This window comes from Myotis myotis, unplaced genomic scaffold (genome assembly GCF_014108235.1).
Source record: "Myotis myotis isolate mMyoMyo1 unplaced genomic scaffold, mMyoMyo1.p scaffold_m19_p_14, whole genome shotgun sequence".
In the NCBI taxonomy this organism is placed as follows: Eukaryota; Metazoa; Chordata; class Mammalia; order Chiroptera; family Vespertilionidae; genus Myotis; species Myotis myotis.
In genome coordinates this window covers 43225780-43239936 of record NW_023416318.1, presented here as the reverse complement: position 1 = coordinate 43239936, position 14157 = coordinate 43225780, and the positions used below count along the sequence as shown (strand labels likewise).

The following is a 14157-nucleotide window of genomic DNA, read 5'->3' as shown; positions in this document are numbered from 1 at the left end:
GTGACATTTATTTCTATAGATTTGATCATGATGTTATTTTCAATGGCATCTTTCTAAAAGTTTTTAATCTTTTAGGTGATTGTTGATGGTATATAGCAGTGATGGCGAACTTTTTGAGCTCGGCGTGTCAGCATTTTGAAAAACCCTAACTTAACTCTGGTGCCGTGTCACATATAGAAATTTTTTGATATTTGCAATCATAGTAAAACAAAGACTTATATTTTTGATATTTATTTTATATATTTAAATGCTATTTAACAAAGAAAAATCAACCAAAAAAATGAGTTTGCGTGTCACCTCTGACACATGTGTCATAGGTTCACCATCACTGGTATATAGCTTTATGCAGTATACTGTGGATTTTTGAGTATGTTCTTTGTCTAGCAACTTTGCTAAACATATTATTTCCAGTAATGCATATGAAGATTTTAAAACTTCTACATGCACAGTCATATTATCTGCAAAAAAATATAGTCTTATTTCTTCCTTTTCAGTATTTACATCCTTATTTTCCCATGCTACTTATTTGCTAGGACCTCCAGCACAGTGTTGAATAAAAGTGATAAGAACAGGTAGGTATTGTCAACCATGGTTGTTGGCACCAATTCAATACCAACATTAACCCCAATTTGGGGTGAGGTGAAGAAGGAAACTTTATTAAGTGTAAAACATCTCAATTGTGATACAGCATGGTTGTGGGGCAGCCCTGGGACTAGGACCCTCTCTGGCTAGACAGCTCTGCTCCCCACTGGAAAGGGAAAGTATGCTTCTAAGCTACAGGGTTATATAGACAGAGCTGCCCACCCCGTGGTCCCTGATTGGTCTGTCCTCATGCAAATGAGGACTCTAAATCCTCCCAGTTTGATTCATCCAAGGGGTACTTCTTGATTGGTCATAATGGAGCTGCTCTGATTGGTGGGTGAAGCTGTTGATGGGGGGGTGGGGTGGGACATAGCTGCACAGCTCTGATTGGATGGTGAAAGCTTTAGTCCTATTGGTTGAAATAGGATTCCAGAAACTCCTTTATAAGGGCTGGCTCAGATGGCAGAAACACAGTTCAGGCAGACGGTTAAGTACAGACTTCTCTGTGAAGTGCAGTTTGCAAGAGAGACCCCTGTGTAGAAATGGCTGCTGGGCTCTGTTTTTGAAAATTTGAGCCCATTTAACCACCAGGAGCCCTTCTTAGTAGGTATCTTCTTTTTCAGGGTCCACAGTATCCTTGTCTCATTTTTTTTTTATCTCAAAGGGAAAAAATTTAACATTTTGTTATTAAGTATGATGTTGTAGGCGGCCTTTATCATATTAAAGAAGTTCCTTTTTTATCCTTGTTTGCAAAGAGTTTTAAAAATCATGAATGGCTGTGTAATTTTATCTTGCAGTTTTCTATTAATTTTCTCTTCTGTTAACAATGAAGTAAATACTCATATTAGAGAAGAAAGCTTAAATATTAATAACCTAAGCATCTAAAACAATTAAAAGATTTTCCCTCTCCTAGTTAACTGTTAAAAATAATATTTGAGCCCATTATACCTACTCAAATAACACTTAATCTAAACCTCAATTCTGTTATAGGAGTACTTACTAACATTTAAAAATACTCCCTAAAGTAGATTGGAAAGCTATCATCCATAAATGGAGATATAGCATAGAAACTGGGAATAACACTTGACGCCACATGAACTGACAAACACATTTAAAAAATAGTTTATTTTCATAATTTTAAAAGCATTCTGGGCTGAGTCACTTATTTTGGTAATGGCATTTTGAAATCTTATGCTAAGAATTGAATCCATCATTTTCTAGTCGAGCCTAGAAATAGATTGCAGGCTCTAGAGATATAGAGGATATACTTGGTGTATTAGGAACACCATTTGTCATCAAGTGGATAGTTCCATTCTGCTAGAGGACCTTGTAAAAAATCTACCTTAGTGCAATTTTGTTTTATAGATTATTTTGATAGCTGTTAAGATAGCCCATATCAGTCTTCTAGCTTCTTTACTGTTGTGTTTCAGTGTAGAAACTGATAATTCTAAAACTGATTTAGTCTGAGTCGAATCATTGATGATAGAGAAAATAAATTAATTCTGTAAAATGAAAATGTGGTGAACATCAGCTAACAATAATTCACTCTAATTTATGACTTAATAGTTATTTAACAGGCAGTTATTGGTCTCTGAGCCTATTTTATTTCACGGTCACCTGTTATTTTAGGTTGCCAAAGCTGAAGACTTCCTTCTCAGCTGATGTTGAATATTGTTAAGCACAAACGTCATTACCAAGAAAACAGGAAGCTGTGTAGGAGAACATGCCAAATGGTAAATTAATAGTCTGGGGAAAGGAAGCTGACGTAGACTCAGGGAAGGAACCCTGGACCCATCTACTTTGTTCTTTTTAGATGGATTGAAGCATACATATGGTTTAAATCATTATTTTCTCCAGAAAATATGCGAAATAATAGGTTTAGCATTAAATTAGAAAGCATTTATTTTGCTTATGTTTTGCATTGTCTTAAAAATGCTAGCGTCTTAAAGGGTTATATTATATCTTGTTTTAGCTGTGTTAATCCAGATTAATTCTCAGCTGTCACTATAACCATATAAAGTGCACTGAAATTGCCAACTTTTCCTCTTTATAGTGGGTCTTTAATGATCTCCGTAACTAGGACCTAGTAATGACTTAGAGGATTCAAATCCAAATTTACCTTTCACTATTTATTTAAAGAGTTTATTTACTTAAAGAGTTTGCTAAATAAATCAATAGTGTCACATTGTAGAGCCTATTTAATCAAGTTATGAGAGCTTTGTTCCCTCTTTTATGTCATTGATGTACGTGTATACAGTTCTTATACTTATTACTGAGAAAATAATTTTCATTAAAACACGTGTGGTAGAACACTCTTTTAGGCAGTGTTTCATCAGCTTTTACTTTTCATTATTATAGGTACTTAATAAAGAAGCATTTGTTGAAAAAAATCATAATTCACATTTTTCACTAAGTTTCCCCTTTTTTAAAAAAAATATTGATTTCAGAGAGGAAGGGAGGGAGTGAGAGATAGAAACATTAATGATGAGAGAGAAGCATTGATCGGCTGCCTCCTGCACGCCCCACACTGGGGATGGATTGAGCCTGCACCCTAGGCATGTGCCCTGACCAGGAATCAAACGGGACTCCTGGTTCATAGGTCAGCACTCAACCGCTGAGCCACACCAGCTGAGCCTGGGCTCTTTTTAGTGCTGAGTGAAAGCTAAGCATCTGTATCTAAAATGTGACCATAAAGTTACTCTTATGTTATAATTCTTGGCATCAAAGACTACAGATCTCTTTTGGACCATATACCTATATTAGAAGAAGGATACATTTCTTTGAGAGAAATAAGTGAAGCAGTGTTGGTGTTTATTGTTAGAAGACATATATATTTTATTGTGAGATAAATGAATTATTTGTTTTAGGGCAAGTCTTACTGTCTTGGCCTCCATGACCACTGTGGGCTTTTATTTTGTTCTGTAAGCCATTGTATTAATCTTTTATTTATAAATCACTTTTTATTTACTTTGTTAAATATCTTAAATATGTGGGGTTTTAAAAAATATTTTCTTTTTCTTTTTTTAAAAGCTGCACGTCACTGACTCCTGGACCCAATTGTGACCGATTTAAACTGCATATACCATATGCTGGAGAGACATTAAAATGTAAGTCAGTGATGACTGTTTTACTAAAAATGTAGATTACAGAAATTGTTTTAGGGTTCAGTTCTTCTGGGGATGATCTATATAGTCAAATAATATGCTGGTGCTCTGTTTCTTGATTTACCAATTTTAGGTATTATTATCTTTTGACTTCCTCCTCTGAGATGTGAAGCATCAGCCTGTTTTCACTTCACCCTTTATCTCTCCTTTCTCCTCCTCTTTAATGTGATTATATCATCAGTATTGGTTCCTGTGTTGGTGACATTTTTAAAGGATTATTTAAAGCATTGTATTGTACAGTTAAATGAACAGCCTGTAAAAATTCTTAGTAAGTGCCTGGCACAGAGTTAGCACTGTTATTACTTAAGCACAGTCTCTCTACAGTGACAATGAGCACGTGGTATGCTTTTATTTAGTTTCGCATTAACCACAGTGTTTTTGGCTCCCCACCTTATAAGATGAAGATAATAGCCCCTGCCCTTTACCTCCCAACTTTTGTTTTCTATTATTTTCCTTTTGCATTGTCAAGATTGATAACATGATTTACTCTATATCTGTAATTGTCTCTGGTCTCTGTCTATAAATTGCTTGAATGATTGCTCTGCAGGCCTGCTCCTGCACAGTTGTCACATGGGATTTACCTTTGTTGTTCTCTTGGATTTGACCTTTTTTTGTAGAATCTATGTATTGAGAAATCTGTTTTGTATAATTATATCTTGGTAAACAGGTTACCCCTTTATCTTGCTGGAACAAAGTCTCAAATAATTTGCTCGGATTCCTGTCTCCCTCCACCCTTCCACTTTTCCTGTAGAGCTCTTCTGATGATTTTTTATTACCACAGTCATAATTAGGTATTTTAATTTTTAAGAGCTCTTTCTCACTCTTGCTCTCTGTTTCTTTCACAACGTCTTGTTCTTATTTTATGAATACAGTATCTTAAAAGTTTTCAGCCTTGGCCAGTATGGGTTGGTTGAAGATCGTCCATATGGTGGTGTGTTCGATTCCCACTCAGGACACATACCCAGGTTGAGGGTTTAATGCCTGATCAGGGCACCAGCAGGAGGCAACTGATTGATGTTTCTCTCCCTCTCCCCCTCCCCCTCCCCTCCCTCTCCCTCTCCCCTCCCCTCCCCTCCCCTCCCCCTCCCCCTCCCCCTCTTTCCCTTCCTTTCTCTAAAATCAATTTAAAAAAATATTTTTGAAAGGATATAGAAGTTTTTTTTTAAGTTTTCTGAATTATCTTAATTCCCCCCCCCCCCCCCGGGATTATATTTTTATTTGTTTATCATATGTTTTCTCCCTCTGTTATTCTATAGTCTTTCCTAAAATAAAAGGTGATTTTTGATTGTCCAATTATATTTAAGACAGACAATAAAACTTTGGGACTTCTGTGTAGGCCGGGCTCACTGAGTGTGTGGATTAATGGTGGGCTAGCTGTTAGTATGAGGAACTCCTACATGTCATATTTTAGAGTTTAATTGTTATAACTCTCCCTTAAATTATTTGTTCTATTTCTTTAGAAAATTCCTTGCATATTTTTTCTGGAGTTACATATCTGGCCACCATGACATTTTTTGAGAGGGTTCGTATTGTGGATGAAAAGTGGGGTTCTATGGGTAACCTTATAGGGTGATCCTATCTAATAAAAGAGAAACATGGTAAGTAGCCATACCTCCGCTACCCTTCCCATTGGCTAATCAGGGCAATATGCAAATTAACTGCCAGCCAAGATGGCGGCCGGCAGCCAGGCAGCTGGAAGCGAACATGAGGCTTGCTTGCTTCAGTGACGGAGGAATCCAACGTTCCCCGCCTGCCGCTGCTGGCCTCTAAGCTGCAGCTCTAAGCAACTATGTTACAAATATAGAAGCAAAACAAAACCCCAGAAACCTGCTTTAGTCGCTGGGCTTCAGCCAGCAGGATCGCAACATTGTTTCAAATACAGAAGGTAAACAAAGGCCAGAAACCTGCTTTCAGCAGCGGAGGCCTAAGAGCTGGAGCCAAGCCTCAAAGCTAAAGCTGGCCCAGAATAAAAAAGAAAAGAAAAGAAAAAAAGGAGTTGTTGGGAGCTTCAGGCATCCCCAGCCTGAAAACAGCCCTCAGCCCCTCACCCAGACTGGCCAGGCACCCCAGTGGGGACCCCTACCCTGAAGGGTGTGTGACCAGCTGCAAACAGCCATCATCCCCTCACCCAGGCTGGCCAGGCACCCCAGTGGGGACCCCCACCCTGATCCAGGACACCCTTCAGGGCAAACCAGCCGGCCCCCACCCGTGCACCAGGCCTCTATCCTATATAGTAAAAGGGTAATATGCCTCCTAGCACCGGGATCAGTGTGACAGGGGGCATCGCCCAAACCCCCTGATCGCCCTGTGGCTCTATGTGTGACAGGGGGCGGGGTCACAACCTCCCTATCGGCCCTGCTCTGTTCGTGACAGGGGAAGGCGCCCCAACCCCCCGATCAGCCCTGCTCTGTGCCTGATAGGGGGGAGCTCCCCAACACCCTGATTGCCCTGCAGCTCTGTGTGTGACAGGCTGCGGTGCCCCAACCCCCTGATTGGCCCTGCTCTGTGTGTGACAGGGTGCGGCGCCCCAACCCACCCCCCACCACGGGCCCTGCTCTGTGTGTGACGGGGTAGAGCCATAACCTCCCCATCGGCCCTGCCCTGAGTGTGACAGTGGTGGCGCCCCAACCCCCTGATCGGCCCTGCTCTGTGGGTGATAGAGGGCAATGCCCCAACCGCCCCCCATGGGCCCTGCTCTCTGTGTGACGGGGTAGAGCCATAACCTCCCCATCGGCCCTGCCCTGAGTGTGACAGGGTGCGGCACCCCAACCCCCTGATCCGCCCTGCTCTGTGTGTGACAGGGGGCGGTGCCCCAACTCCCCTATCGGCCCTACTCTGTGAGTGACAGGGGGGAGCTCCCCAACCCCCTGATGTGCCCTGCTCCATGCGTGACAGGGGGGAGCTCCCCAACCCCCTGATCGACCCTGCTCTGTGCGAGACAGGGTACGGAGCCCCAACCCCCCTGATGGGCCCTGCTCTGTGAGTGACAGGGGGCAGCGCCCCAACCCTCTGATCCGCCCTGCTCTGTGCGTGACGGGGTGGCGCCGCAACCTCCCCATCGACCCTGCCTTGAGTGTAACGGGGCGATGCCCCAACCCCCCAATCGGCCCTACCCTGAGCGTGACTGAGGGTGGCATCGCAACCTCCCGATCTGCCCTGCTCTGTGCATGACAGGGGGCGGTGCCCCAACTCCCCAATCGGCCCTGCTCTGACCCCGACCAGGGGCTGCACCTAGGGATTGGGCCTGCCCTCTGCCACCCAGGAGCAGGCCTAAGCCAGCAGGTCATTATCTCCCGAGGGGTCCCAGACTGCGAGAGGGCACAAGCCGGGCTGAGGGACGCCCCCCCGCCGAGTGCACAAATTTTTGTGCACCGGGCCTCTAGTCTGATTATAAATCCCTAACTGAGCAGGTCGTGGTGGATAGTCATGCCCAGGCCTATAACGTTATTTTATTTATTTTTCAATTATAATTGACATACAATATTATTTTATATTAGTTTTAGGGGTATGGAATAGTGGTTAGACATTTACTACAACATTATTGATCTTTTGTATGCTGTACTTTATATTCCTACGACTGTTTTGTAACTACCAACTTGTACTTCTTAATCCCTTCACCTTTTTCACCCAGCCCTCTGGCAACCATCAGTCTGTTCTACATATCTATGAGTCTGTTTCTATTTTGTTTGTTCAGTTATTTTCTTTAGATTTCACGTATAAGTAAAATCATATGGTATTTGTGTGTCTCTGACTTATTTCACTTAGCATAATACCCTCTAGGCCCATCCATGTTGTCACAAATGGTTAGATTCCATTCTTTTTCATGGCCGAGATATATATGTATAACTTCTTCTTTATCCAATCGTCCATTGATGGGCACTTAGGTTGCTTCCATATCTTGACTTTTGTAAATAATGCTGGGCCCATGTGACTTGAAAGGAATATATATTCTGCTGCTTTGGGATGAGATGCTTTAAAAATATCAATTAAGTTAATCTGGTCTAAAGTGTCATTTAGGCCTATAACTTATAGAGTGAAGTATTTTAAACCAGCCTCTCCATTGTGCTTGTGCGTCTAGGTTAACACATCTTTGAAATACCTCTAAGGGGGCGTAACCTTCAAGAGAACACATAATCTTGTTAACTATTCTGTAATCCTATCCCCTCCTTGCTTTCTCCAGTCTTTCTTATATCCCTTCCTTAATTTCAAGTGCATAAAAGAAGCTGCAAAACTGTTGTTCTGTGGGAGCATTTGAGATCTTACTCCCTGGCATATGTTGTCAGTTTCACTCAAATAAACTCTTATAAAAATCTTCTACAGCTTTGGACATTTCTTACCGTGACAGTAAATATTCCCTGTGAAACTTTTAAAAAAAACTATATATTTTTATTGATTTAAGGAAAGAAGGGAGAGGGAGAACGAGACAGATACATCATGATGAGAGCGAATCATCGATCGGCTGCTTCCTTTACACTTCTTACTGGGGATGAGCCTGCAACCTGGGCATGTGCCCTGACCGGGAATCGAACCATAACCTCCTGGTTCATAGGTTGATGCTCAACCACTGAGCTATACCGGCCGCGCTCCCTGTGGAGCTTTTAATTGTAAATCTCCCTGTTCTTAGCCCCATGTCTCATTCTTACCTCTCCTTACACTGGTTGACCGCAAGTTTTTATGGATTTACCAGGACAGATGGCTTCCTGCTCATCAGTAGCCTCTTTCTCATGTTACTGCAGCCAGAGTTTTCTCTGCCCTGCTTCATCAAGTACTACTCTTCCATCTGCATTCTGCCTTCTAGGAATTTGTTGAAATATCTCATCTACCGATTGCTACTCTTTCTTCTTCCTCTTCCCTCTCCTGTTTTGGATTTTTATCTTACTCTTTCTTCACTATCATTTAATGGCAGGGTGGGTCTTGTACTGATCATAGTATACAACTTTATCTGAAGTTTTTCATTAAATCCCATTGAAAACTTATGATGTGTGACTTAAAGTGTAATTTTAACCAAGGCTGAATCAAACTGTCTAAGCTTATGGTAATTTTATTTCATAACTTTAAACTCAATGAAGTTTGAGATGGAGATGGTATTATTTATTAAGCTATATCTTTAGCCTCTGGCACAGTAAAGATATTCAATTAAGTATTTGTTGACGAAATGAATTTATGCATAAATTAATCTTTGTTTTCAGATTTTTGTTGTTTGAAGTCTGGTGTTATAGAGAATGTGACATTCTGTTGTATCTATCTTTTACCAACATAAATTCAGTTTTTAGAAGTTATTTATTATACAAGGAATTTGTAACTGGAACATTGCTCTTAACAGTACAGAAAACAGAAAGGACATACAGTACTTTGCAGATCTGGAGTCTGTGTCAATTTTGTCTTTATATATTTTACTTTCTCAAAGCAGATCAGTGAAAATAGCATACTAGTACAACTAAATTTTATATTTTAGATATTAGAAAACAGTTTCCTGTAAATGTTTATCTGTGAGTAAAGGAAATTTTGTGCAGTTAAGGATATTGAGAATGAAAGACAAAGAGGAGGGTATATTTCTACCCATGAATTCATGAATTGATTCCTACAAGAATTACCCACATTCAAAATGAAGTAATTGAAACACAAAGGACCTGCAGATTGCAGTACATTAGGAATGATGTTACTGTTTCCTCAGCTCTATTAATGTGAAGAGACAGCTCTTCAATGTTGGGACAGTGAAAGAGTTACCACGTTGTGTAAGATTCTTATGGGAAATATCAAAGGCTATCTGAACTTAAGAGAAATCCTGGAATTTCATTATTGTAGAAGAGACAGCTGGTACTTAAAGAGTATTGTAAAAGTGCATCTTCCAGTGGTTGATTTAAATAAAATACATGTTAAAGTCTATGATGGTGCCACTAAAATGAGTGAAAATTTATCAGTTGTAGTAAAATTCACAGAGGAAGTTCAATGAGCTTCATATAAATGCATATTTGTAAAAAATAGCCACCCTAGTCATGATCTACAGCACTTAATTCTTGAAGAGATTATGTTTGTGTTTTGTGTACCCTATTTAAATAAGCCAGAGAATAGGCTGTTTTGATCATATTTTATTTCCACTCTCTGGTGTATTGCCTGACATTTAGAGGTGCTCAGTAAGTGTTAGTGGAATGAATGAACCATGTCCATTCTTTGGATCTGGCAGTGATGAGGTTTGATGAGGAAGTGACAGAACTCTTAAGTATTTTCAATTTTACAAGTTGGTTAAATAACACTATGTATCTATAAAGAGAGATGATTGAAATACTGTAATATCATTCAAGTCTGTGGCTGGTAAAGCAAATGGTTTGCTGACTGGTTTCAAATTTGAAATTATCTTTTAAAAAAAAATGATTTTCCATACTAACAATTTACTTTAATCAGGGACTGTTTGGTTATAAGAAACCCATTAGAATAAACAAAAATTAAAGAGACTTTTTTGTTTGTCTCTATAAGAAATTAAGTGAATTCCATGGTGTCCAAGGGTGGGAAGTGTAGCCACTCCTCATAGGCACTGGTACCAGGGACTCCAGAAAGATGGTAGACACCATAGTTGCCAGTCAGCATCTGTGTCTTTGTCTGTGTCTTTCTCCCACATCATACTCTATTGTCATTTTATCACCCCCCGCCCCCCCCCGACTCCCCTAGATTTCTGTTTCTCTTCACACAGAATAGAAACCACTTTCTGAGCCTCTTAAGTGGTGACTCAATTCAAGACCAGAGGTTGCCTATGGTCTTGGAATCTAAATTCCTGGGAGAGAGGGTCTGATTGGCAGCTTGAGCTGGGTGTCCACTCATGATCCAGTCATTTAGCCAAGAGTTCTGGGTCATGTATTCTCAGCCTGGTTACTAGAGGCCAGTTTGGCACAAGGTCAGCAAGGGCTTGGGCAGGTACTCTGAGAGGGCATCTGTTGCACTGTCTCAGGAATTCTTTCTAAAGAGCTTCCAAATGAAACTGTAGACATTTTCCACTTTATCTTTAACAATAGAAGCAATACTATCATTTATCATCTGAGAGGAATGATGATTATTTCAAAGCCATTTGTGACAGTGAAGAAGTCATGCCAGAAAATTATCTCCAAAGATTTTGAAGTTGACTATTCCAGAGGAAAAACTGAAAAAAAAAGAAAAAAAAAAAGAAATGATTATGATTTGGATAATACATTCTCTCCCATGTTCTCAGAGGAGCAGTTTAAAATTACCATTCATTTCTGAGGCTTCCATAACACATCACTGAATGTAAGTTTGTATTTTTTGGAGAATAATTACAATGAAATTAAGCCAGTCTTCGAACTGCGATTTAAATGGAATGCACCATTTAATTGTCAAACAGTAGTCAAACATATACAAAGATTTTAATAGACACATTGCAAATAGTGTTCTAGAACTTCTGCCTTACTGAATATTGAAATCAATTTCATTTTGATCCTATATAAAGTGGTTTGGCTGATATGTGTGTGTTCGTGCAGCCAAACATAGTCTCCAAGATCACCTGCAAGGAGAGTAGGAGTTAACCATTTTTACTATGACTTGTAACAGTTGAGCTGAGTAAAAAGTTGGATACTGTGTAAGTGGATTTAGTATTTTGCATCATGCTGAGAGGCATTATAATTTTCCTTGGTAGCATAGTTAATTTTACTTTATTTTTATCTTTTCAAAGGATTCATTTACTTAAAGATTATTATCTAGCATTCAAGGTATTTTTAGAGGCTAATTAGGGAGGCAGGTCACCTTTGATTTAGTAAATGTTCTAAAATGCTCATGAAAGGCAAGTAAGTGCTAATTTTGTGGATTAGACATTATTTCTCCTTTGTTCTGGTATTTCAGAATTTTTTTTTTGAATTCATGGAATGTTTAAAAAATTTTAAGAATAGTAATGAATATTAACTTATATTTTTAAAGTCAGCTTAGTTATAGCTAAATATATACAAATAAATAAATTTGGCTTTGATGCTGATTATAGTTTATTAAATGTGGCTGATAAATTGCTAAACTAACTTACTGAGCATTTATTTTATAAAGAGTTAGGTTTACTTAAACACATTATCTCCTTTATTTTATTTTATTTTATTTTTTTTGTTTTTAAATATACTGTATTGATTTTTTACAGAAAGGCAGAGAGAGAGAGATAGAGAGTCAGAAACATCTATGAGAGAGAAACATTGATCGGCTGCCTCCTGCACGCCCCCCACTGGGGATGTGCCTGCAACCAAGGTACATGCCCTTGACCGGAATTGAACCTGGGACCCTTCAGTCCGCAGGCCGACACTCTATCCACTGAGCCAAACTGGTTAGGGCAACACATTATCTCCTTTAATCACACAATAATTCTGAGATATATATTTATAGCCTACTTTTTAATAATTAACTTTATTGAAGTATAATTTACATATATTAAAATGTACCTATTTTAGATGTACAGTTACATAAATTTTGGCTGTTGTAAATACCTATAATCAATTACTTCACCATAGTCAATATATATAACATTTTCATCCCCCAAAGATAAAAGTCAGTTCTCTGCCACCATCTCCCCACTCCCCGAGCTTTTAGTCTCTCTGAAACTATAAAACAGGTTTTCCTATTTTAGAATTTCATATAAATGGATTTATATACTAGGTAGTTTTTGTGTATGTCTTCTTTCAGCATGATGTTTTTGAGATCCGTCCATATTATCCCTTATATTAGTACTTTTTATTGCTGACTAGTATAACATTGTATGAATAGGCCACCGTTTTTTAATTCATTCTTCTATTAAAGGACATTTGAGTTGTTTCCAGTTTTTGGCTATTATGAATAAAGCTGCTGTTACATTTTTATATGTCTTTTTGTGTTTTCATTTTCTTGGGTAATACCTAGGAGTAGAATTGCTATGTTGTAAACTAAGTGTATGTTTAACTTTATAAGTATGTTATTTCTAAACTGTTTTTCAAAGTGGTTATACTATTTATATAACTACTAGAGGCCCGGTGCATGAATTCATGCACCAGTGGGGTCTCTTGTCCTGGCTTGTGGGATCGGGCCAAAACTGGCTCTCTGACACCCCCTGAGGGGTCCCAGATTGCGAGAGGGCACAGGCCAGGCCAGGGGACTGCACCAGTGCACAGTCGGGGCCAGGGAGGGACGTGGAAGGTTGGCCAGCCAGGGAGGGACTGTGGGAAGGCTCTAGGGCATGTCCTGCCTGTCTCACTCAGTCCCGATTGGCCAGACCCCAGCAGGAAGCTGACCTACTGGTCGAAGACCTGCCTCCTGGTGATCAGTGAATGTCATAACGACTGGTCAACCCATTGACTGTCTGCCCCCTGGTGGTCAGTGCATGTCATAGTGAATGGTTGAGCAGCCTTAGCATATCATTAGCATATTACGCTTTGATTGGTTGAACGGATGACCGGACACTTAGTATATTAGGCTTTTATTATATAGGACTAGAGGCCCAGTGCATGAAATTCATGCACTGGTAGGGTCCCTTAGTGGCTGATGGCTGCCAGCCGGGTACTCCCTCCCTTTTTCCGGCCGGCCCCGACCCCTGGTAGAATTCCTGGATGAACTCCCAGTCGAGGGGATGATTTGCATACTATGCTTTTATTATATAGGACTAGTAATTTATGAGCAGGCTAGTTATCCCATATACTTGCCAACATTTAGTATTGTTGGTCTTTTACATTATATCCATTCTAGTGGATGTATAGTGGTATAGTGGTGTATCTCATTATGGTTTTGACTTTTCATTTTTATGTGCTTATTGGCTATTCATATATCTTTTGTTGTGAAGTGTCTGTTGAAATCTTTTGCTCAATGTTTTGATTAGATTGTTGGTCTTTTTGTTGAGTTATGTGTTCTTTATATAATGTAGAAAGAAGTTGTTTGTCACTATTTTCTCCCACTCTGTGTCTTCCCTTTTCATTTTCTTATGGTATTTTTACAAGAGCAGAAGTTTTTAATATTGGTGAAGTCCAATTTAACAGTTGGCTAATTTTTCAATTTTATTCATCTAGGACAGGGGTAGGGAATGTCAGGCCTGAGGGCTATATAAGGCCGAGAAATAATTTGGTCTGGCCCTGTCAAGGCATTAGAGGTGAGTTAATTAAATGTTTGACCAAATATAGCAGGCTAATTTTTAAGTTGATAATTTCATATGGCCTTCGAATGATGTCATAAATATCCAAATGACCCTTGGCAGGAAAAAGGTTCCCCACCTCTGACCTAGGTTATTGATTTGAGATTTTTCTTCTTTTCTAAAATTGGTGTCTAGTGCTATAAATTTCTAACAACTGCTTTAGCTGTATCCCACTGGTCTGGATATGTTGTGTTTTCATTTTAATTCATTATATATTTTTAATTTCCCTTTTGATTTCTTTTTTAATCCACGAGTTATTTGGAAATGTGACGTTTA

The 14157-nt window shown here is 39.4% G+C and overlaps 1 protein-coding gene across 2 annotated transcripts in view; it reads left to right on the top strand.

Moving 5' to 3' along the window:
* The window catches only part of BABAM2 (BRISC and BRCA1 A complex member 2), a 357703-nt gene that overhangs the window by 25349 nt on the left and 318197 nt on the right, over window positions 1-14157 (top strand). For both annotated transcript variants that reach the window (XM_036335009.1, XM_036335008.1), the window contains exon 3: window positions 3613-3689. In XM_036335009.1, coding sequence (XP_036190902.1) covers window positions 3613-3689 — 77 coding nt within the window. The remainder of the gene's footprint in view (window positions 1-3612; window positions 3690-14157) is intronic.